At 41.9% G+C, this 24,987-nt stretch overlaps 1 protein-coding gene across 1 annotated transcript in view; it reads left to right on the top strand.

Moving 5' to 3' along the window:
* Window positions 1–9,943, top strand: part of LOC122815897 (sortilin-like) — a 1,006,054-nt gene extending 996,111 nt beyond the window's left edge. Inside the window, exon 21 of the mRNA XM_044088743.1 lies at window positions 8,013–9,943. Coding sequence (XP_043944678.1) covers window positions 8,013–8,027 — 15 coding nt within the window. The 3' untranslated portion in view covers window positions 8,028–9,943. The remainder of the gene's footprint in view (window positions 1–8,012) is intronic.
* The last annotated feature ends 15,044 nt before the right edge of the window (window positions 9,944–24,987 follow it).

Below are 24,987 nucleotides of genomic sequence, written 5' to 3'. Positions count from 1 at the left end.
GTGGTGGGGAAAGTCTTCCATACTTTTAGATGTTATGAAATTCAATGTTATGGGTTTTAGATATTTTGGGTTTTAGATGTTCTGGTCTCAATATTATGAAATTAGATGTTATGGGCTTTACATGTTTTGAAGGGGACCCGTATATATATATATATATATATATATATATATATATATATATATATATATATATATATATATATATATATATATATCAGATGTTTTGAAGGGGACCCATGGGTACCTGGCAAATCTTCAAACGCTCAAAATTTCGAACGTTATATGGTCGAGATCAAACATTCGAAATTTTGAGTGCTCGAAGAAAGACTTTCAACGGCGCTGTACAGTGCACATAGGGAGAATTTCCCTTTGCTGCACTGGAGAGTGGTCTCGGAGTTGGTATATTTAAGTAGGGGGGTGTGGGGAGTGCAGGGGGTCTTGCCCCCTTGCCTACACTGTTAAAATGTTTTTTTTTCTGTTTTTACTTTTTTTTTTATTTGATGTTCGAACATCTGATCTCGACCATGTAATGTTCGACATTTTGGATGTTCGAACATTTAACATAGACCCTATATATATATATATATATATATATATATATATGTGTGTGTGTGTGTGTGTGTGTGTGTGTGTGTGTGTGTGTATATATATATATATATATATATATATATATATATATATATATTTATGTGTGTGTGTATATGTGTGTCTATGTATATGCACACACGCACACCCACACACACACACATACATACATATCCATTAATCTAATTATATATATATATATATATATATATATATATATGTGTGTGTGTGTGTGTGTGTGTGTATGCACACATGCACACTCACACGCGTGCACACACACACACACACACACACACACACACACACACACACACACACACACACACACACACATACTGAGAGAAGGACATGACTGCTCTGCCTGGAAGATGCATTGCTTATCATCAGGATGGACCTGCCAGGGTTGCCTTACCAGAAGGTGTATCATGACAGAAAAGTACACAGCAGCTAACCAGAAAGAGGTAAGTCTTCGTAACACCCAATAAGGAGCAGGTACAGCTTGGGGCATATAATACCAGTTATGCATGGAGAAGATCGGACTGCTGACCTATGCACTCAGACAGAATATTCTGAAGAGGAGTCTCCTGTGAGTTACATGGGAAGGTCAAAGTTAGTCTGGAATTCCTGGACAAAGGTAGTCTGGAAGCAGTCCCAGAAATCTGGAAAAGGACCAACAGTTATTGGTCTGAAAAGAGAAACTGATGTTATTAACCTATTCTGCATGATAAAAAGTGTCTCAAAGATGGAAAAACTGACTTCACTGTTTTGTCTTCTGGACAATGTTGAGGAAAAGACTGTGTTCAGGAGTACAGAAACTGTTCGATTGAAATTAAAAATAAAATTAATCAGCAGTGCATGAATGGATGAGTATATTTTTATGGTTTTCAACATTTTGCTTCCCTTGTAAACAAACATCCATTAAACACTGACAAAACACGTAGCAGCATACCTCTCCACCTCTCAGAGCAAGACATCTGGACATAGCCACAAATAATATTGCTCTTACAGGCTTAGAAAGTTGATAGAATAACAGGTTTTGCATTAGCATATACTTTCTGAAGGATATAAAGTCTGAAATTCTAATGTCTGCCATTGTTTTCTGACTTCAGTCTTCAGCAATTTGCCATTAATTTGTCAGAAGAGTACAGTTTTGATGGGAAACAGACAAAAAATGTGAAGCACAAACCTGGACATTCTGTGAAAATCTGGACAGTTAAAGCTAAGCATAGAAGAGTGTTCTTGTATTTATTTCAGTACTAAAAGTTTGGAGCTGATTTTCCATTGTTTCCATTTTAAGCAGTGTACCTACCCTTAGTAGAGGTATAGCTCTGATATAGCTCCCAAAGGTGTCTGACTCCCATTAACTTCCTGCATTTACCTGCATCTCACACCTGTCCTTTTCAAGTATAACTGTAACTGTACTACAGAGTCTACCAGGCTCAGCAATCATTTTACCACAAACTCACATGTACTGGACCCTGCAAAATGTAGCCGCAATCCAACAGCACAAATAACCTAACATTTCCCTTCTTTTTTCTGTTACTCTTTTTTTCTGGTATTTTGTCTGTCATCCTTTGATAAAAAATTCAGTTCTTGTTTCCACTTTCTCTATATACCTTTACACATTGTGTCTAATACTCTTTTGTTTCTTATGCATTTTTCCTCATTGTGCATGAACCATTTATGTAAGAATCTAACATGTCAATATTTTTACATGTGAATGTTGAGTAACATAAGGTCAAAATTACATCTGTGTCAGAAATGACAATGTGTAGGAGAAAATAAGAAACCTACAGTATGTGATCATAATACAGCAGGGATCAGGGAATTGGGTTTTTCTCCATTGTAATGCGATCTCAGAGTTAATGTATATAATTAACAGAGGGTGTTGGGGCAGAGCCCAAACATGGAAGTGCAAAATAAAGGCCGTTTTTACTTTTTTTTTTTTTTTTTGGTTTTAGATATTTGTTATGCCAGTTTTTGTCACTCGATATTCCAAATATTCAATAAAAACATATCAAACCAGTATTTTAATGCCAACCTGAAACCGATCAGAATTGATCAGTGTTCTGTCATGGTAAACAAAGTCAAATAAATAATAATAATAATAAACAACATTATATAACCTTTCTGAAGAGACTATAAATTGGACAAGCCTTCTTACTGCAACCTTGTCAAACAAAACATTTATTTGGTCATTCACTCATAGGTTCATAGGTTCGTACTAGGTTATCTGCCCTAGGGCATTTATAAGCCTAGCCAGAGTGTGTGTGGCTTTCACCACCCCTTAGGATGAGAATACTACGCCCTTTTAGGGTTTAGTTTACTGTGCCTCTGTCTAGTAGTGACACAGAGATGACCCCCGGGGTAAACCTACGATCTCCCATCCACTAGTCGAGATTTCTCTTGAATAGAGTCAGTGAGGGGCTCTGTCTAACATGAACTGGGATTCTGTTCCAGAGTGTAGGGAGCCTCTGGGTTATGAATCTGTCCCTCCAGCACATCCTATTTATTTCTGTGTTGAGGTTTAAGTCTCTTGTTCTCGTGGCTCTGATGGATTTGGATTTTCTGAGGTGGAGCATGTCCATTAATTCCGGATTGGACATGGCCTTGTACGTCAGGCACAGATCACCTCTGAGTAGGCGGTATGCAACTGAATAGAGCTGGAGTTTTTTCAATCGGGCAGCATATGACATATGTTTAAGACCCTTTATCCTCTTGGTGAGGAACTTTTGGGGTCTTTCCAACTGCTGCAGGTGTCGGGTGAGATACATCCCAAATGGGGCATTGTACTCAATCATTGGCCTGATAAGAGAAGAGTACAGGGGCACAATGACCTCTCTTGATCTAGATGTGAAACCCTTCATGATAAGGTGGGCAATATAGAAGGTCTTCCTAACCACTTTGGCAATGTGAGTGTCAAATGAGAGGTTACTGTCAACCTGGGTCCCTAGGTCCCTGATTACCTCTTCCGTACTTAATGGATTACCACCTATGTGGTAATTTGTCTGTACCTTGTTTTTTCCAAAGGGTATGACTATACATGTTTTGGCATTCAGCTTAAGGCCATGGCTCTGGCACCAATTATCCATTTCTATGAGGCCTCTCTGAAGGATGTTTGTGTCCGCTGGAGTATCAATTATGGCGCCCAGTTTGCAGTCATCTGCGAACTTTGTCAGCCACAATCCTCCTATGTTTGCCTGTACCTCGGAAAAATAAATGCCGAACAAGAGGGGTCCCAGGACTGAGCCCTGTGGGACACCGCTTGTGACTGGCTTAGAGTCTGACATAGCTCCAGCAACTCTTACCCTGTGGGTTCTGTCCTTGAGCCAGTTTGCAACCCATCTTGTGACATATGGGTTTACATTTAAGCTGGTGAGTTTGTCTATGATGCCCGAGTGGGGTATTGTGTCAAAGGCTTTTGCAAGGTCAAGGTAGGCTGTGTGAACTGCCTTACCCTCATCAATGGCCTTAGTGACTGTTTCAAAAAAGTCGACCAAGTTCAAAAGGCAGGATCTGCCCTTGACAAAGCCAAATTGGGTAGGATCCAATGTCTGTAGGTCCCCAATGTCTTTGTTTATGAGTTCCATAATGATCCTCTCCATAGCTTTGCAGACCAGGCTCGTCAAGCTTAAGGGGTGGTAATTTCCAGGGTCCATAGAAGCACCGCCTTTGTGAAGTGGGACCACTGTTGCCGTACGCCACTCTTTGGTTACGTATCCTGTAGTAAGGCTAAGATTAAACAGCAGCCTTATGTGCGGGTTTAGTTCCTCTTGGAGTTCATGTAGCACACAGCCCGGAACACCATCCGGTCCCATTGATGCTGTGTTTTTAGCTTTAGAGAGGGCGGCTCTCACCTGGGCATCTGAGATGTTAGGGAGGCTACACTCTGCTGGGATAGTTATTTCTCCTTTTGGGGGGGAGGGGGAGGAGAAATTTGCACTGAACCTGTCTGCCAGAATGTTGGCAATGTCAGTGGGTTCAGTGTATTTTGTGTCATTTTGGACTAACTCTGAGCATATCTGGGAGTTTCCACCCAGGTTTCTAACATAGCTAAAGAAGGCCTTGTGATTGTCTTTTGTGTCTGTTGCAATTTTTCTCTCAAAGTTGGCATTGGATGATTTTATGAGTGATCGTAGTTTTTTGCTAGTACTGATCAGAGATGCCTTCCCTTTTAGGGATTTTGCTCTGTCATGTAGTAGCTTCCTCCTCCTGTTGTAAAGTTTGTTTATGGCTGGGGTCCACCAGACCGGGTGCCTGTCTTTGGGGGAATGGGTCTTGGTTTTATTTGGGATTGCATGATCCATGCATTCTTGAAGGTGCCCATAGAAGGCATTTGCAAAGGATTCAGCAGTGTGGGTTGTGGTTTCCACTGTCCCAGGGGCCTTGAAGGATACCACTTCAGTCTTAAGAAGTGTGAAGTTGGCTTTTGAGAAGTTCTTCACTGTGGTCTTTTGTGCAGGGGTTGGGGGCGGGATGTGGATTTCCAGTGAGATTAATTTATGGTCTGATCTTACCAAAGAAGGATATACTTCCGGTGTGGAGCATTTTGTCCCCATGTTTGTGATGGTCAGGTCTAGTATATTGCCTCCTCTTGTGGGAATGGTGACTAGTTGTTCCATTGCATTTGAGTTTATGAATTCTAGGAACCTTTGGGCTAGGGTGTTGGGGCTTGAGTAATGTTCCCAGTCTATGTTTGGGAAGTTGAAGTCTCCCAAAATGATGGTATTTGGAGAGACATTCATACTCTCCAGTGTCTTCAGGAAGGCTGTGTGGGGTTCCTGAGTTTGAGAGGGTGGTCTGTAGCATGCTACAAACTGTAAGGCAGTTTTGCCTATGGTTAGTTGCACCTGGATAGTCTCCAATGCTTCATGCGTTGCCACTAACCTGGAGGTGTGGGTATCTTTGATGAAAATGGATACTCCCCTTCCTTTTGTGGTTCGGTCCAAGTTTTGGGGCTGGAAAGCATGATATGAGGTAAAACCTGATAGTGCTGGGGTGCTCTCAGGAGCCTTGAACCAGGTTTCAGTCACTGCACAGACATCGATGTTTTCCATACTGAGGAGGGCTTTGAGGGCGTGCATCTTGAGGTTTAGACTTCTGGCATTGAGCAGCATTACCCTTAGTTTTTTTCCACTTGTGTTTTCTAGGGAGGTAGGTTTGTCATTTGAGCCTTGCCTAAAAAAGGCACTATGGGGGTGGCAAGAGCCTTGGCCAATATCCGGAAGCCCAGAGGTGACAGGTGCAAGCCATCCCTTGTGAAGCAGCGTGGCTTGTCAAGCATGTCATCTCAAGCAGACAGACATTGGATCCCCTTAGATTGACACCAGTAATTAAGCCAATTGTTAAAACTGATAATTTTGTCTTTGTACTGTGGCATCATTCTTGGTGAGGGTAAGGTGCTGCTCAGGGTCAGGGTCATACCGGCCTGGGCTACATAATCAGAGAGCTCCTCTATGTCTCTTTTCATGTAGTCCAGGGAGGTACGTCTCAGATCGTTCACACCGGCATGTACAATGACTGAGTCACATTTGTACTTGCTGTGGAGTGACCTGAGTGCTTGTGTTATGTGGCGGATTCTAGCTCCTGACAGGCAGCTTACTGTGACCTTTTCCTTGTTCAGTCTGGTGAGCGGGATGTCAGTGTGTCTGACTATGGAGTCACCTATTACAAGTGTGTCTGGCATGTTGTTTGGCCTTAAGGGCTGTGACTGTTTAGCACACTGACTTTGTGAACTATGTGTTGCATGTGCTATGTCTTGAGGTGGTGGTTGCTTGGGTGTCTGCTTTGGAGGCCTCTGTTGTTTTGGTAGATTTTTAATCAGCACCTCCGAATATGTTTTTGTGTGTTTATGTGTTTGGTTTGCAGTTGTGATAGTTCTATGTGAGACTGGGTTTGTGGTGTGCGTGGTTACCTTCTCCTCCTGACTGGTCTTGCCAGTACTGAATTGAGAGAGCTCAGCCTCTAGTTTGGCTATATAGTTGCATCTCTCGCATATATTTGTATTTGTTGGGAGGAGGAGAGGGTTGTCTGTGTACATGAGGCAATTGTAACATTGCCTCAAGATTCCCAGATTCACCAGCTGAACAGGAGAGGACACCAGCAACTGACCCTTCGACATGCTAGAAATAGTGAAAAAGATTGCTGTGTAACTGAGTCAGAAAGGACCTATAGGGAAATGGGTACTCAACAGAATTTAGGTGAATGAAGTACTTTCTTTGTTTAAGAGTGCTTTACCTGTGTAAAAAATGCTTTAGGAGCAAGTGCTGAGCTTTTCTGATAGAGTATAGGCTGTTTAGATTGCAAGTAGAACAGTTCTAAAGGAAAAATTGAAGAGCAGACTTGGCGGAGCCAGAAAAAGTTTAACCTTGTTTAACCGGCGCTATGCGACGATCAAAAGCCGTGCAAACACGGATTTTAAGCAGTGAACTACAAAAGAGCTAGGAATGGTCTCAAACAACCAATTACTACAGCTTCTTGTGCTGAGGTCACTTCCCCCAAGGACAGGTAGGCTGCTCAAGGCTCCCCACTCCCACTGGTGAGCAAAGAAACTTCCTTCTATCCAAGTAAGGTAATGGACAACACAGGAACTACACCACAGCCCAGAATACAGCAATGCCTGTATACTGGTCTAAACTAGTCGAGGAAGGCGAGAAAACAAGGATTATTTTTTTGGTTTTTTTTGTAGAAACACACAGAAAATGCAGAGACAGTGATAAATTAGTTACACAGGCTAGCACACTTTAGTGGGCAGCCTCCACAGTTAAATTAAACAAACAAACAAGCAAACTTTCGATTAAATTTGACTAAATGTAACTTTAAGTGCAGATTTTAAAATAAATGCAGTAATCAGTAAAAAAAACAGTTCAGGCTAGTTCAAAGTAAGCAACAGAAGCTATTTCCAGTGAAAAAAAGCAAAGATACTTAAATCCAGAAGGTAGTCGCTTTTTCGAGTTCCTTGCTGCTAGGACCACTCTGTAAACCCACGTGGAGCTTGTCTGAGCAGTATGTCAAGTACTTTGTCACATTCGTACAGCAGAATGTCATCAATGTCAGACCAAGGCCTGGGAGGTGTAGCCCTGGTTTTGAACATCTAAAACTTAACACCATTTCAAAGGAATATGAATACATATATTCTGACATTTTCTTTAGCTGTATAAGGCCATATGCTGAATCTACAAAATTGTGCACAGTTTACAGGACTTGGGGTATCTTATTTAAAAACTAATTGTATTTGTATGCATAACACAATAAATTAATAGTTCTGTGTGTGAAAATCATTCTTCATATTTGATGTCGTTCTTTAATTATATAACCAAAACAATTGTTCACCACTCAGATTTAAGTCTTACAACAATGTTGACAGAAAGCTATAAAACATAACTGTCCCTTGTTAAGATATCTAAGTATTTCTTTTTGTACTGCAGGATCTAATTGAATAATATTGAAATGCGAAGACTGAATCATTTGTAGCAAGTGGACATCTGCGATCATCACTGGATATGAGACAGAAGATCAAAAATTTATACATTTGTAATTTCTGGCTAGAAGATTTCTATAGTATCACTCTCTTAACTATATTTTTAAAGGTCTACAAATCTTTAATATTTAAAGTCTTGGAGAATTATGGGGAGTGATTTAACTCCATGTAAAACTTGATAGTCATAACATTTAATGCTGTGTAGATGGAAGAAGCCCAACACAACCTACTTTATGATGGCTGAGAATAATGTAAGATGTCTCTGTTATTTTGTGTTGTAAGTTATATATATTTTTTACATCAGTATAAGACTGGTCCAGTGCCATTAAGAAAGGCTACAATCCCAGTTATAAAACTCTACTTTCACTATATCTGATTTGTAGCAGATTGCTTTGTACAGATCATGACTTGCCCAACATACTATAGTAGCAAAAAAACAGAGACACTAAGAGCAGAAGACAACCACCAGGATTGTAAAGCTTGCTCATTTCTGCAATATTGCCAGGCTTGCAATCCCCATATTAGAAATTAGCTTCTGATGAAATCTTTGCTGCAGATCAACAACAGATTCTATGCGTGTTTGAGTGCGTTCTTTTTCATCTTCCTTCACGTGTGAATTTTTTCATAACACTTGTGCAACATGTTAATACACCTTTCAGAATAGTTGTAACTGCAGTAATTCTTCAGAAATCATGCCATATTCTATTTACAGGTAATGTAGGCATTGCTAAGGATGCTAGACTTTGCAATCTGCTCTTTATCCTTGATGTACCTTCTTTAAGTGTAATTGATATGTCAGTTACTGTTAGGTCAAAGCACTCCTCTGGGTTATAATAATAATATCAAAAATCCTTAAAAGCACCCAATGCTGGCAGTATTTCTTTGGGAAAGAGAATAAGTGACGTTCTACCCTTACTTTCTCAGACTGTTGCACTCTATTCGGCAAAAATAATTTATTCTTTAACAAAATACAAAGTGGTTGCAATATCTCCTGCTGGTGGCACAACTGTGAAAGATTTGTGATATATTATGTAATATACCATTATTTGCACTATGCCAATTCAGGAGGCGACACACCACATTTTAGATATTTGCTTTTATTAATCTTAAGAGGCACTTACTTGTCATTTTTTAGTCTAACTGCCTGGACCAGCCATTTCACTGATGTTAGGTTTTGGTTTTAAGCTGTGCTGATCTGCATTTCTATTTAAAGTTACAAACTTTCAGGCAGAATTGGTTGTTTCTTTTAGGGGAAGCAATATGGCTAATCTTATAAATATAGATTTTTAAGTGGTGTTGATATCCTTCTAAATGATTAGAGTTGCTGAAATGTTTTATGTATAAATGATAAAGTGCCTTTATTGAAATGTGTGTTACAAAGACCGTGTCACCATTTTAACATTTTAATAAAAATGTAAAAAAGTATACATTTACAAAGTAGTACTGTGACAGTAAAGTTCCAAAGAAATTGGTAGATTATTTTTGTCATAATTGTTAAGGTGATGCTTTTAACTTGAAATTTCATGAACTTACTGTGTTCACAGTAGAAATGAGTAACTGTCCATTGTGTTCCCAGCATATTCACTTCAGAGAGATATCCTTCTTTGGCTTTACATATTACTGAGGTCGGAATCCTTTACTCTGTTGCATTTTGTAAAGTATGAAAAAATGAAGCACTTGTGAACAGAGCACAAATTAAAGTACATATAACACATACTGTAGGTAAAAATATTATCTTATTTTATTTACAAGTGAAGAAACTACATTTATTTACAGAAAGTTCTAACTAATTTATGCATTGCAACAGCAAGGTTTAAATCTTGAAACGGTGGTACAACTAGATGCACTTTTATATAATAAAATGTATTTCTTAAAATAGTTTGGAACAGTTTTTGTCTGCTAAAATTTTGATATTATTGCCACACTTGTCTCCACATTTCCAATTCATAAAACTAATTGCAGCAATACAATAATACTTGTGATGTGCTACTGTCATTGTGTGGTCATGTCGAAGCATGTTTTTATTGCAAACCTTTTTGCACTGTGGCTGCTCTTTACCTTCCCGATAATTATGCCTCCATCACCACAATCTCATATGAGGCATGATCATGGTCGTGGTGGAGCTGTCATCAAGGCAGCCATCAGTGGAATCTTACTTATCTTTAACACTTCCCCATGAATGTCCAGATGTCCAGTAGTACTTAAGGATTAGTCGTGCACTGAATCTAGCAAAACGCTGCAAACTACAAACCTAAAAACAATCCTCCACCAAAGGACAGATACTACTTACTGAGCTCTTTGGTTTCCACAAAGGACATTGTCAGTTTGTGCACTCCTGACACACACATGTATTTACCTCTCACAGAGATGGAGGTATATGGGCACAGCCCCCTCACTGGGAGATTGTATAGCATTATGTGGCTTTCTGATTCAATAGTTTAAAAATTCTGTTTTTACTGTAATCTTTTTCTCTCAAAATTTGTCTTGTTTTTAGAATGGCTTCATGTCAGATTCTTCCATTTTTTTTTCAGTAAAAGCTGAAGGTTGTTGTATGCCACTGCTGCTGTCCAGGCTAGAGCTACCATTTTTGTCAGAGTGCCGTGGTTCGGTTTTTGCTGTTGCCTGGTGCCTGTCCTTGACACTGTGTTTGCTCCGATCATTGTCTTTACACTTTTAGTTTTTGTGGCCATTTTTTAGACTGGTTAAGTAAAATAAACCAGAAATGCATTCTATATTTAAGAAAATTCCAAATCAAGATTAGCAGTTTGTGTGTGACATATTTAGGTGTGAGTCATTTGAATATTGACTGTCTTATTTGTGCAGTGTTTTGGCCAGGTACTCTTAAAAAAAGTTAATTCGGAAAGGTTTATTGCCAAGTGAATCTTTTCAGCTAAACATAGAAGGGAGAAGAACAAAATAGAAGATTAAGATTTTTTGAGTTATCTCCAGGACTTCATCTGCTACTGCTAAGACCCCTGAATCTCTCCTCTTGATTATGTGATATTGACTGGACAAGCTTTCTCCTTCAGGTTCTTTATAGGTGCTTGTTTCAGTAGTTGCAGATATTCCTCCCAGAAAATGCCTTTGTGCTGTTTCTTCATTGTCTGAATTGGAGTTATCTATGTTTATTCCTCTTTCTCTAGACCTCCTTCAGTTATGTCTGTAAGGAATCACCTATCCTCTGCAGTCCCCCTGTGGCAGTGAATTGGGACTGTGAGAAGATGATGGGTACTTTGGTAAAGGCATTCATTGAGATAGGCATCCTTTCTTCTCCCTCTACTTCAGGACGATGAGAAGGTTCTAGACCCCTTCCTATTTGGATCCCTCTTGTCTGGTCCTCCCATCTGGCACCAGTAAAACTGAGGTTGATGGTCCAACTGCAAAGCAGACCTCTTCAGCGTCTTCAGTACTGACCATTACCTTAGTATCAGTGACATAAGTGTCCACTTGTTTAACACTAACTATTAAAAGGGAAGAGTTCATTAGCTTCAAGGTATCAACCTCTGTCAAGGTACCAATACCCTTAGAAATGTTTTGGGTGTCACTTACCATGGTCCCAAAAATCAAAGCAATAGTCTATGTTGATTGACCAGACCTAGGAACTTGTACTGGTATTGGCCCTGGTCTCAAATTCCCTATCATATGAGTTTTCAGTTCAAATATCTTCTCATAAAATGTTCAGAGGAGTGAAAAGCTACTACAAAGGTAGGCAAGGGGTAGCCAGTGATTGTTATTGCTCTTCCCTCTTTGAAACTGCCCCTGATATGTTCCAGGAAGAAATGTTGCAATGGCAAGAATCTAGATTCCCCTGCAGAGTCTCCAACTCCAGAAACCAAGAGCACTGATAGGGAACATTCCTGTTGTGCACTCCTGATGATTCTAGTCTGTCCCAGCATTCCCTATGATACTTCTTTCAGCTAACAAGATGGTTTTACTGGTCATGCAGATGGCTCGGCAACAGCACCTGTAAAAAGGAGACCAGATCAGATCCTCCAGCCTTCCATGGAAAGAAATCATAGACTAAAACTATGCCAGCTACATAGTGGTAGTAACAGCCCATTGAAAGAAGGAGCTCTCTGATGAGAGCCCTTTGCTGCATCCCTCAGAGATGGAATCATGGGTGTTGGATAAGTTTAATAAGTGTCTGTGCATTTGGCACCTTCTCTGTATGGGTTATATGACACACATGATTCATTGCAGTGTGCGTTGTTAGACAAGATGCATGGCATGTTGAAGAGGATGCTACTTTGAAATCAGGAAGGGAATTTGAGGAGCCATTGCAGCTTGGCCATTCTGTGGGAAATGGTGGCAGTTTTGGCTCCCCACAAGGATGGCATCTAGTAGGAGCATGTATGCAACAGTCTTATCCAGTGTAGTTCAAGCCAGCTGAACCAAAGCTGCCATGGTTCTCAGGAGAGTAAATCTGATGGCACAGTTCCCCTTGGGGGCAGCAGCAGTGGGACTGGAGGAGCTGCTGAGGTGGATGGCAGTGATCCCAATATGGGCAGGGGAGACCTCTTTCCACAATCGGTAAGCTGACCCAACTTACCACCCAATTTTCACTGGAGAATGGAAGGGCTTGTCAGGACTCACAAGATAGAATGAATGGACAACAGGACTCCTGCCCAGCCCAGGAATACCCAGCTCCTGTGTCCCCAGAATGAAAGGGCTAATGGGTGTTACCAGTGGAGCCATCGGACATGGTTTGGAATAGTGTGAAACAAAAAAAAGGAGACTTGAGTCCTTTATTGCAACAATGTCTACAGTTTCCCAGTCTGCCTATGTGACTAGCTCTCATAATGTCATTGACTGCAACAGCCCAAGTAGCTTTGATAGACAGAAGTATTCATAAACAAGCCAGGCTCAAGCATTGTAACTTTGCTGAAAACATCAAGGTATCCTACATTAATGCCACATTTAAAGATACCAGATTGTTTGGTCTTTTAAGGTGAAAGCCAAGTTCAGAGTGAGCAAGTAGGAGAAACACTCACAGGTATTAGTATTACATTCTCAACTCCTCAGTCAACATTTTCAAGAAACGAGAAGTTTGCTAGTCAAGAAACAACATTTTAAGCAGTGTTCCAATAGAGGCTAATTCAAAGTTGGTGGCTTCTAGAATGGCTGCCACCCTTATGGCAGAGATGGTCAACAGAATTAGGGGGTCTGCAACCCATCCTCCAGGTTTCAACAGCAAAACGGCTTAGCTTGCTCAACTGCATCCTTAAAGAGGCAGTGGGCGTTGTGTCTCCCTCCACTTTCTTACCAGACAAGATATCTTACCAGACAAGAAAGGGTTCAGATATTATTGAAGGTTTGTTTTGATTCCAAAGAAGGCAGACAGCCTCAGATCAGTTTTGGATCTCAGCAGTCTTAATCAGTTAATTTCAAAAACAATGTTCCAGAATGGCATGGTGCAATTAGTCCTTCCATGTTAATCAGAGGGGGACTAGATGTGTTCTTTAGACCTGCAGAAAGTATACCCACACATAAAATAGCTAAAGAGTTGGGAAGGTTCTTGCATTTTAGGATGGGATACAGTCATTTTCAGTTTTGCGCTGTCCTATTTGATCTCACTACAGACCCCAGGGGTTCTGCAAATGTATGGAATAGTGACAGTTCATCTCAGACTGTCAAGGACCAAAGATATCCCTTATCTGGATGCTTGTCTCCAAGCTGCTCTCATTTAGGAGCTATTGACCCAAGTAAGTGAGTCTCAATGAAGTCACAGATGTAGCTGCCAGAAGCATTAACATTCATAGGCTCCTGCATAGATATACCATCTTGCACAGCCAGCCTTCCACATTCCAGAAAAGTTGCACTTCATTCACAAGTGCATTGTTTTATTTATTTATTTGTACTTTGTTAACCAGGTTAGTCCACTGGGCTGGTGGTCCATTTTCAGTGGAGACCCGAGTAGAAAAGCTCCACACAAAGAACAAATAATAGAGTTAACATAGCAATAATGTGAATTTGGATGCATAACTATATACATTCATGGCATATATGAAATATGAGGCAATGAACGCAGCAGAGGATATGTAGTGTGAAGAAAACAATATTTTAATCCAATGACTGTTAAAACTCTCTAAACAGCAATTACAAGAAGTCAAACCACAGAAACCAATTTTAAACAAACAAGCCCATTTTAGCTGTAGAGAACCCCCTTCACCAACCTTACCCTTACTGTGATATTCACCATGAACACATCTGCACTGGGTAAGGTGGGGAATTCTTTAGGGCAGACAGTCCAAGGACTTGGTCATAGACTGAGGGCAGTCTGCACATCTCTTTCTTGTAGAAGACCTGGTCCTCCATACATTGTAGGCATTCCAGTACTCTATCTCTAAGGATGCACTTTCTATAGGTTCATAGGCTCTTAGTAGGCTATTAATTTGTGAGGATCTCCAGAGGCCTAGCCATGCATTCCCAAAAGGTTTATTAGTCCTAGGATTATAATTAATTTCTGTATTTTAGTCCAGAACCTTTTGTATTTTAAGTACAAATAACCAGAGCTGGCGGACATTTACCTGTTACCCATTTCCATAATGGACCAGAGTGCTAATCCACAGGTCAACTTGTGGTTTCTCATTCATCCATATTACAGCAGAAAAGAGTAAGAGATGTGCTTTGCTTTACTTGAAGAGGAAGACAGTCCCACAGAAGTGTTATTCTTCTCTGTGAAATGTATCTATCTCTCCAACATGTTCTGTGTAAGTTGCAAAAGAGATTAAGGTCTCTTGAGCAGGTGATTCTGCCACTGTTAGAGTTGTGGATGTGCAGTAGGTCTGAAAAGATATTTGGACAGGTACATACCAAAGGGGGCCTAATTAACTGCAGCATACAGTGGAATAATCACCTCTCTGGACTTTCTCAATCCCATACACTTACTAATAAGCTGTGCAATAAAAAATACTTTTTTATAATAGTGCATACATGATTCATAGGTTCATACGTTGGTACTAGGCTATCGGCCCTAGGGCCTATACAAGCCTAGCCATAACAATTCCCTGACTATTTCTTCCCATAATATTTATTTCCTTGGACCCCTGTCTAGCAAGGTGACTGACATGATCCCCGGGGTGAATTTCCTATCTCCCATCCAATTGTCAAGGTTCCTTTTGAAGAGGGCCAAAGAGGCACTCTGCTTGACATGTATGGGCAGTCTATTCCAGAGTCTGGCAGTCTCTGGGTCAGGAACCTATCCCTCCAGCGTGTTTTGTTCATTGTGATGACAAAATTTAGATCCCTGGAGCGTGTGTCTCTGAGGGATTGGGATTTCTTTAAGTGTAGTATGTCCAACAGCTCTGGGTTTGACATGGCCTTGTATGTTAAGCAGAGATCACCTCTGAGTAGACGATATGTGACAGTATAGCTGGATTTTTTTTAGACGGTCAGCATAGGGCATCTGGTTTAGGCCTGTGATTCTTTTAGTGAGGTATTTCTGCTGCCTTTCCAGTTGTTGCAGATGTCTTGAGAGGTACATACCTAACGGGGTGTTTTATTCTACAATGGGTCTAATGAGGGATGAGTACAGTGGATGAAAAGCACATAGTGATAAGGTGTGCCACATAGAAGGATTTTCTGACTGCTGTGGCGATGTGGTTATTGAAGGTGAGACCACTGTCCACCTGTGTCCCTAAGTCTCTTATCACACTTTCGGTGTTTAGTGTACTGCCACCTATGTGGTGATTCACAGGTACATGTTTTGTCCCAAAGGGGATAACTATACATTTCTTGGCATTGAGCTTGAGCCCATGGCTCTGGCACCAAGCATATGTTTCTGTAAGGCCCTTTTGTAGAATATCCACATCATGATCAAAAGGTAGCTCATTGTCAACATGGGTTCCTAGGTCCCTAACTACTGAATCTATTTTCAGGGCCATGTTATTGATGGGATAGTTACAGGGACATCATGCTTGCCAAAGGTACTACTATACATTTTTGGCATTTAGTTTTAAGATACAGTTTTGACACCAACTTTGTTTTTGGGAAAAGCTTTCATTAAGGATGTTGGAGTCTTCTGGAGGGTTTATGATGGCACCAAGTTTAAAGTCATTTGCAAACTTAGTCAGCCATAAGTCCTCTGAGAAGTAAATCCTAAACAGCAGTGGCCTATGACCAAACCCTGAAGTATACAGGTAGTGACAGATGTTTTGGAGGAGATAAATTCCATCCAGTCTAATTTCCTGGGTTCTTTTTGTTTACTACCTGAAAAGTGACATAGGGATTTCCATTTAACTGGGACATGGTTATGAACCATACCTGACTGTAGAGTAGTTTTACATGTTTTTGTGAGTTCTAGGCATGCAGTGTGTACACATTTTCCCTCATCCATTGCTCCAGTAACCTTCTCAAAGAAGTCAATGAGATCAATTAGGCATGATCTGCCCTTGACAAGACTGAGCTGGCATAATATTTAATACTAGGCTCTCAGTCTGCAGATTATTACAAGCCTAGGCAATAACACCGGTCAGAATCAAACTCTGTACATTGTGTCTATGAGATAAAGTACCAACCATTATCCCAAGCCCCCCCCCCCCGGTAAGGAATCTGTAGGCTGCCTATGTTCCTATTTATGAATTCCATAATAATCCTTTCCATAGCTTTGCCTGAGTCCACTTATGTTCTGCATTTGTGCAGGGACTGTTGCAGTCCTCCACTCATCTAGCACAAGCTCCATTTGGAGGCTATTAAATATTCTGTGTGTGGAGCTTGAGAGGTCCTGTTTCAGGCCGAGTAGCTGGCAGTCTGGTATGTTCTCTAGCCCAACAGATGCAGTGTTCTGGGCTTTGAATAGTGCTTTTGATGCCCCATTGCATTCCCATTCCCTGCTCTTGGACTGCTGTAGGACAGAAAGATACATTGTGTAAACTTATCATTAAAGGGAGACATATGCATGACAAATATTGATTTTGATGTGGCTTCCTAATTCTGTAACAAAGTGAGTTGCACAGCTCAGACTAAGCTTTAGTGGGTGAAAAGTAGTTATTTCCTCTTTTGTAAGTCCTGTGTAGTAACAACATGTGAGTGTGGTCAGTGGTTGAAGGAGTACTGGGGTAGAGAAGTGAGGAAGAACAGGAGCCAAAACATGACCTGATGCTTGGCATGTTCTGTGGTTGTTCATAGATTCATAGATTAGTACTAGACTCAAACCCTGCACCTTGTGTTTGTAAGGCAAACACCTTAACCATTAGGCCACCCTCCCAACCCTTGTATAGTGGAGCAGGTGACTTTGCATGGACAGCAAGGGAAAACTTAAAAAAAATGCTTCTAGGTCTTAAATGCAGATAGAGTCTGTGTGAGACCAGCTATTGTGCTGCATATGGGATAAATTGTGGTCTGCTGAGAAAGGTTGCAAATGTTGCAGGCCAAGTAAAATAACTGAAAATAAGAACTGATGACCTGCAAACCAGGTAGATCATCAGTAAACAGGCCTGGTGGACAGGAAAGATGGGAACCATTATAAATGTCATAGAGAAAGCACTGGCTTAATTGCCAAGAAGAGAAGAATGCTATGAGGCACAAGTGCAGACCACAGCAGTCAAATACAGCATGATTTTATTTTTGGTCCATAGCTTCACAGATATACTGATTTCAGCACAAGGCCTTCACCAGCATCTAATCTTCTCAGGCCAAAAAACTGCCCTTTATATCTACTAATGATATCATCAAACAGTGACCAGTACATACAAAATAAAGGCTAAAGTATATAAACAAATATCAAAATAAATTCATCACTGCATAAATGTGATGTATAAATACACAATAAGTACAAATATAGCTATGAATAAATGTATAAACCTTAAAAAATTCAACTTAAAATATTCATTTAAACCAGGGGGTATTTAATAAAGCATACATGGACATTATTTCCATGTAGGCATAGTGGCACACTGATTACATGAAAGTCAGCAGGTGTGCAATCCAGTAAACAGAACTGAGGGGCGTGCACAAGAGCGCCAACATGGAAATGTCTGTGGCAGGCAAATCACCTCTTAAGCAGGTGAACTGCATGCAAATGAGGTTGGTAGAGTGATCCAGCAAGCGGATAGGCAGTCCTGCAGACCCCGTGTTGGTGTCCAAAATGTACACAGAACAGTTCCATGTACAGGATCTTAAACAGACATCAGGGACTGTAAACGAGCAGTTAGAAGGACAGACATAGCATGGCAGACACAGATATGTGCAAACCTAACCACTGTGTGTCCAAAACCTAATGGAAAATAATTTAAAATATATTTTTTAATAATCAGGTTATGTTTACGTTGCACTCCGCAGTGCACAAACATGCTGTTATGAAAAATAAAAAATTTAAAAAGTGCAAAAATGAAAATTAGTAGTATGTGACAATGATTATAGGACCTTATGTGGAGTCTGTACAATGGTAGACTGCTGTGGTTGCTAGTGTGCCAGGGCCTGGAACCATGAAGTTTCCAGGTTGTGTGCATGGATCTCTATGCAAATGTGCTGGGGTTACTGAATATCCAGTGGGTATCCATGTCCGCAGATCCCATTTGTGCAGGCAGAGAACCATGTTGGTGTCCACAAAAAAGGTATCTGACATCAAAAGGATGTGTGTCTGAGGACTTGTAAGCTCATTGGAGCTCAGCTGCACCTGTTTGCACTGCACTCCACTGTGCTCAGTAGGGGTGTGTGCACACTGGCTTATAAGCTGTGTTTACCTTCAGGGCGTATGCCTCATTGGGCTTGAGCATGTTTGCTTGGCATGCCTCTGTGCTGAGTATGACCTTTCATGGGGGCGTGTACACTGAATGCTGGGCACTGTTTACCTTTGAGGCACATGTTTGCATGGTATGCTGCAGTGCTCAGCGAGAAAGGCTGTTAAAAAAAAATTGGCTGAGAAAGACAATAATATCTTAATTACTGATGACCCCTGTTCCATTTAAACTAGGGCCATTATCAGTCCTTAATAATGTACTTGACAGGTGTAATGCATCATAGGTAGCCATTCACAAAGGCTGCACCTACAGCAGAGCACAATAAAGGTTGCATATACCCTACAATCTGATTTTCCCCATACTCTGCACCAGTGGACTACAGAGTTTTAACTGAAGAAATGCTAGGGGCTGCTGCAGGTCTGGTACATAAGTATGTGCTAGATGCTGAGGTCAATGCTGCTGTTGCTGCTGACCATAGGCCTAGAATGAGAAGGAGAAGAATGTTCAGGTTCAGGGTAACCCTCCAGTGGCTACATGAGCTGGAGATTATACAGCACTACAGGGTGGACAGGGACATACGACAAGAACTCACTGAGCTCTGCCAACCTCAACTCAGACCCAGAGACAACAGGGAGGAACCCATCCCAGTGAAAATAAAGGTATGTGTAGTTTTTAGGATATTAGCTATGGGTACATTCCAAAGACCAGCTGGGGACATGATGGGGGTCTCTCAAGCATCAGCATCCAGGTTACTCAGACAGTTCCTGGATGCCATACCACATGCCAGTGAGCACATTTATTTTCCCCTCACCCCTGAGGCAAGGGCCAGAAGTGTACAACACTTTTGCCATGTAACGCACTACCCTGAGGTACTGGGTGCCATAGATTGCACTCTTGTATACAATAGGGGCACATCCCAGTAAGGAGGGTAGAATCTACACTAACTGCAAGGGGTACCACTCCATCAACTGCCAGGTAGTGTGCAATGTGTTTGCTGGCAACCCTGGCAGTTATCACAACTCCCATATCTGGCATGCATCACAGCAGTACCAGATATTTGCTAGGGGGACATCCCACAGGGCCATTTACTGGGGGATGCTGGCTACCCACTGGAACTGTGGATGATGATACCCATCAGAAATGCACACCCACCCACCAAACAATGCCATAGTGAGGAATACAAAAAAATAGGAATATTATAGAGTATGTGTTTGGCCTGCTGAAGTCATGGTTCCAGTGCCTCAATATATCTGGTGGAGCCCTCCAATACTCTACAGCTACATGTGCACACATGTTCACAGTATGTGCCATGCTGCATAATATGATCCTGTAGAAATAGCTGTAGCAGGATGAGTGAAGGGAAGGGAAACACAGCCCCCCCATGCCTAGATCACCACAGCCATACCCAGAGATGGACTCCGAGGAGGAAACCCCAGAGGTTGTCCCTGTAGGTAGACGTAGGCATGCCCAGTATGTCCTGGCCTTGGCACATGCACTGACAAGCTAGGGCCCTAGGGACTGACACCTTACTCAGACTCACATACATATTAGTAAAAATGATGCCAACCAGCCAGCCCACACAACCTGTAGCTACCCATGTATTGGCTGTGTACTGCATCCATCAGACAGAGTCAGCCCTGAACTACAGGTCTGACAACTGCTGCAATCGCAAGGTAAGTCGCACACCTATTCACCACTTGTATGGAGTACTAGACTATGGTAGCATATGTATGGACCTGCTGCATGTATGCAGAGGGCTATAGTGGACTACTGGGCTACTTGGAAGATGTAACAGCCACTTGGGACAACAGGTAGCCACATGGCTGAAAAGTCCACTGCAGTATTCAGTTGGGATGGTTAACAGTGGGGTATCACAACAGTCACACAACTGTGTATACCAGCAGAGCATGGGCTGTTCATTCCCCACCCCCAACTCATCACTGTAACCATACAACTGGTGTAGCAGTATATCTGCAATGATATATCAGCAGACCCCCCACACAATTCCAGGGCTGTGACATAGAACCTGGCCACATGTTCTATGTCTCGCGTAACGCATGCATGACAGTGTATGTCTGTATGCTGTTGATTGTGTGATGAATGACACATCCCTGTCTGACAACCTGTGTGGCTCAGTAGGCTAGGGAAATTAGCATGGGTGATGGTGTTGATGGTTTGAATGTAGTAGTAGCCACATTTTTTGCATTTGAAGTAGTTGTGTGGTGGTATTCCCACAGACTGTCATAACCCCTCAATCTGTTACTGAAGAAAGCTGGACAAAGCCAGAGTGAATGGGGGGACAAAGGGCCAAACATACAGACATTATACATGCTCTGAGTAACCAAGAAGGTGGCTAGTATAACAGCCAGGTCAGATTAGCTGCAGGACGTAAAGGTCATCACTTAAATGTGTCAGTAGTTACAACAATTCAATGACTGCATTTTGCAGTATATTACTGGAAAACCACAAATGTAAGTGGAACAGAGCAGACATATATGGCAAAATGCTGGATATTCTGCAAAAATGTGTAGCGAGAGGTATGCAGACTGTCACCCTGTGTGTGGTGTTACATCATGTACCCAAGTCACATCATACCTCTCAACCTCTTAGAGCAAGAAATCTGACCAAAGCCATGAATAAAAGTGGGACAAAGGCCCACAACTAGGAACAACAGTGATAGAATAACAGGTCTTGCATTAGAATGAATCTCCTGATGTATATGGAGCCTGAAATTCAAACGTCTGTCATTATTTCCTAACTTCAGTCTTCAATGATTTGCTACTAATATACCTTTACAAGGCCTGCTGATGTCATCCACCTTAAGAGTGCTGGCTGAGAGTGTAATATCCAATAAACTCTGTGGTGTATGCGTTACGTGTTACAAACTGTAGTATGTACTACTAGATAGGTAGGGGTTCTAATCTCACATCATGCAACTTGTGTTTTTGTGTGTGTGTAAATATGTACCCTTGCAACACTAAAGACAAGCTATCTGTATACAATGGTTATGCATTTTATGGCCCTGTGACTAGCTGCTAGCCTTAACAGTGGCCTCCTTTACAAGGCCTGCTGATGTCATCCACCTTAAGAGTGCTGGCTGAGAGTGTAATGTCAGATAAACTCTGTGACGCATGTGATAAATACTGCATGCTATAGTATGTACTACCTAGATAAGTAGGGGTCCTAATCTCACATCATCCAATTGGTGTGGGTGTGTATATAAAACTATCCCCTTGCAGCACTACAAACATGTCTATATGAGCTATCTGTGTGCAATGGTTATGCATTCTACAGCCCTGTGACTAGCTGCTGGCACTAAATTGCCCTCATCTATTTAAGCATAACTGCTGTATGCCACCAACTAGATTTGTACATTCAGAATACCCAGGTGACATGTATCAAGGGTAACAAACCTTGTCACAAAGTATGAAAGCATGATTACACTGACTGTCCCCTTTGTCCCTGACACACTGTTCTACATATATGCACTTAGGGAGCCATGCAAGTATACTGCTATACCTTGCTGTGTTGCCATGCCATCCTGTGCTGCTGTATTGCCACCATGTGTCCATAGTTTAACTGTTCAGACTCCTGGAACAGAAACATACACAGGTCCATGACACACCTCTCATTCGGTAACACTACTGTTAGTCTAACATCATGCAACAGATATTCACAAAGTTTTATGTGTAGTCATGACACATCCCAGCATACAGTACCTGTCGTGGCCCACAACAACTGTTATGGCATAATAATACTGCACTGCACAAGTACATTTAAAGTAATATAGTCACTCTGTGCATCAGACACATATTTGCATGTCCCTGTATTGATGGCATGGATGTGACACAGGTATCATCACATGCACAGGGTGTGGTGTGGGGGCAACAGAGGCCTAGGCTGTGCCAAACAGTTGACAGCATGTGCGTGAGTTAGGAAGGGGTGCTGGTTAAATGGGCCATGGAGAGGTGCCGTGTGTGTCTGTAGGTGACCTATATGTGACAGTGGTGTTTGAGTGTGTGCATGTACACAGTCAAGCCTAGTGCCAGCCATACACATGTGTATGTTGGACAGCTGTAGACCATATATGGTATAGTGGACAGTTCATCATCTCTGGCCATGAACATGAGAACTGGCTTCACCAGGAATAGCACTCGCACCACCATGCCCAAGGTCAGATGCTGTGCTAGTAGCTGACTGTGACTGTCTGCTAGGCTGTGTCCCCCATGGGACTGCTCAGGACCACATGCCCATGGCTTGCCACACCATGGTGTGGACAGCACACTTTCCTCTGTAGCACTGGAGGAACTGCCACTACAGGACCGTGAGTGTGGATGGCCACATGGGATCTCAGCAGATGGTGTTGCTGACCTATGTCCACACGTCTGATGTCCAACTCCAACCAGATGTTCCAGTGCAGACAATGTGCAGTCAAAGACAGACACTGTCTCAGCCCACCATCTGTCCACTACATCAGTGAACTGATCCAGGGTGTCACCAATGTGGTGGAGGCAGTCACAGATGTTAGACTGTGCTGCATCCATAACCCTAAGCATCTGTCTGGTGTTGTGCTCAGAATGTGCCTGTGCCTCCAATGATAGCCCAAAATATGTGGTGAGTGACCCATGATGTGACACCTGCAACAGGTGGAGGATGGGCAGCAGTCCTCCTTCAAGCACCCCTGTCAATCTGCTTGTGTGGGACCTTGCCAGCTCTCTGGCTATGGCCAGTGTCTGCACTCTCTGACTCCATAGTTGTCACACTGTCCTGTGCAATGTCTCCACCCTCTGAATGTCCAATATCTGTGGCCCCTGGGGACTGGGTATGTGTGAGCATACAAAGTGTGTGCAGGGACAATGGGAGCAGAAGAGGGACGTCAAGCTGTAGGACAGATTCAGCCCCCAACAACCTCACCTGTTCCTCACTATGGCCATCGCCATCATCATCATCTGATCAGAATCTGATGTGACACTGTCATCAGGTTGTGAGAGGGACAGATTCCAACCCCCCTTTCACCTGTGAGAAGCAAGACAAAAGCAGTACATTACTACCTGCACTATTATGTATGGTAATCCACACAGACTCATACAGATAAGGATCCACAACTGCATTACTCGTGCCACATCTTCTCAGCTCTGATCCCATGCACAACAGACAAACTCACAAAAACATACACAGACAAGTCAGGCCCTTTATAACATACACTTCAGCTACAACCAGTTAATGTTGCCAGTACAATACACCTGTGAGGTATGCAATATGACAGTGTATATAATAGAACTGTACATAAAACCCAGTATACCTATCTTGAGAATGATATGCAGTACTAGTATCACTGCCTCAGGTATGTACCATCTCCCTATTATGTTTGAACTAGCATCTTGGAGTAATTGCCACATGCATAGCAGGCTGCGTAGTCTCTCATAACTATAAGTGCAAACATGTTAATGTTTGTACAAATACACACCTGTGATTACCCAGTCTATGCACTGTAGTTAACTGTTCCAGAATGGAACATACAAATATTCTACTCTGGCAAAGCACAACAGTTTTACATAGGGTAAAATGGCAGCCCTTAACATTCTTAGAGTATATATGATCCATAAAACAACAGTATAACACTTACCAGGTACAGGACCACAGAGTTCGGCCACAACTGAAGGACCTATGAAAAGGTGAGGCAGAGGTATTGTCAGCACCACTAAATGTTGCAGTGCTGCAAGGTAATATGTGCAGATATCCACATGTACAGTAGCTACTGTGATAATGGCTATATTGTTGACACTCTGAGTATGTGTACACAACTGTGCATAAAATCCAACCCCCCAATGCAGATAGATCTGACAACCATGTACTGGTATTCACAGTCTGCCACAATAACTGATACAGTATTACACTAGTGAACACAATAAGTCTACTTGGACGCTCCTTTTCTGTGGATGCTGTGGCACCCATGTCCATGATGTATGGCATGATGGATGCCTAGGAGCTGTTGGTTGATACTAGGTTCACCAGGAATTCATCTGTGACTGAAAGTGGTTGCTCCATTGCAGGCCCTCCTCCCATGGCAGCATGATCTCTGGCAGCAGCAGCTGCTCTGTGCCATGCAGCATTCACCATATCTGTGGCCCGGTACATGGTTCCTGAAAGACAACAAAATGGTAACATATTACAGGACCAGATACATGGACATTGAAAGAAGGGACAGTTGTGAGACATGCCTGTATGTGTAGGACAGCAGAG

This window comes from Protopterus annectens, chromosome 11.part0 (genome assembly GCF_019279795.1).
Source record: "Protopterus annectens isolate FY-2018-M chromosome 11.part0, PAN1.0, whole genome shotgun sequence".
Taxonomy (NCBI): Eukaryota; Metazoa; Chordata; order Ceratodontiformes; family Protopteridae; genus Protopterus; species Protopterus annectens.
Note: the sequence above shows the minus strand (reverse complement) of the source record. Positions and strands in the feature narration are given on the sequence as shown.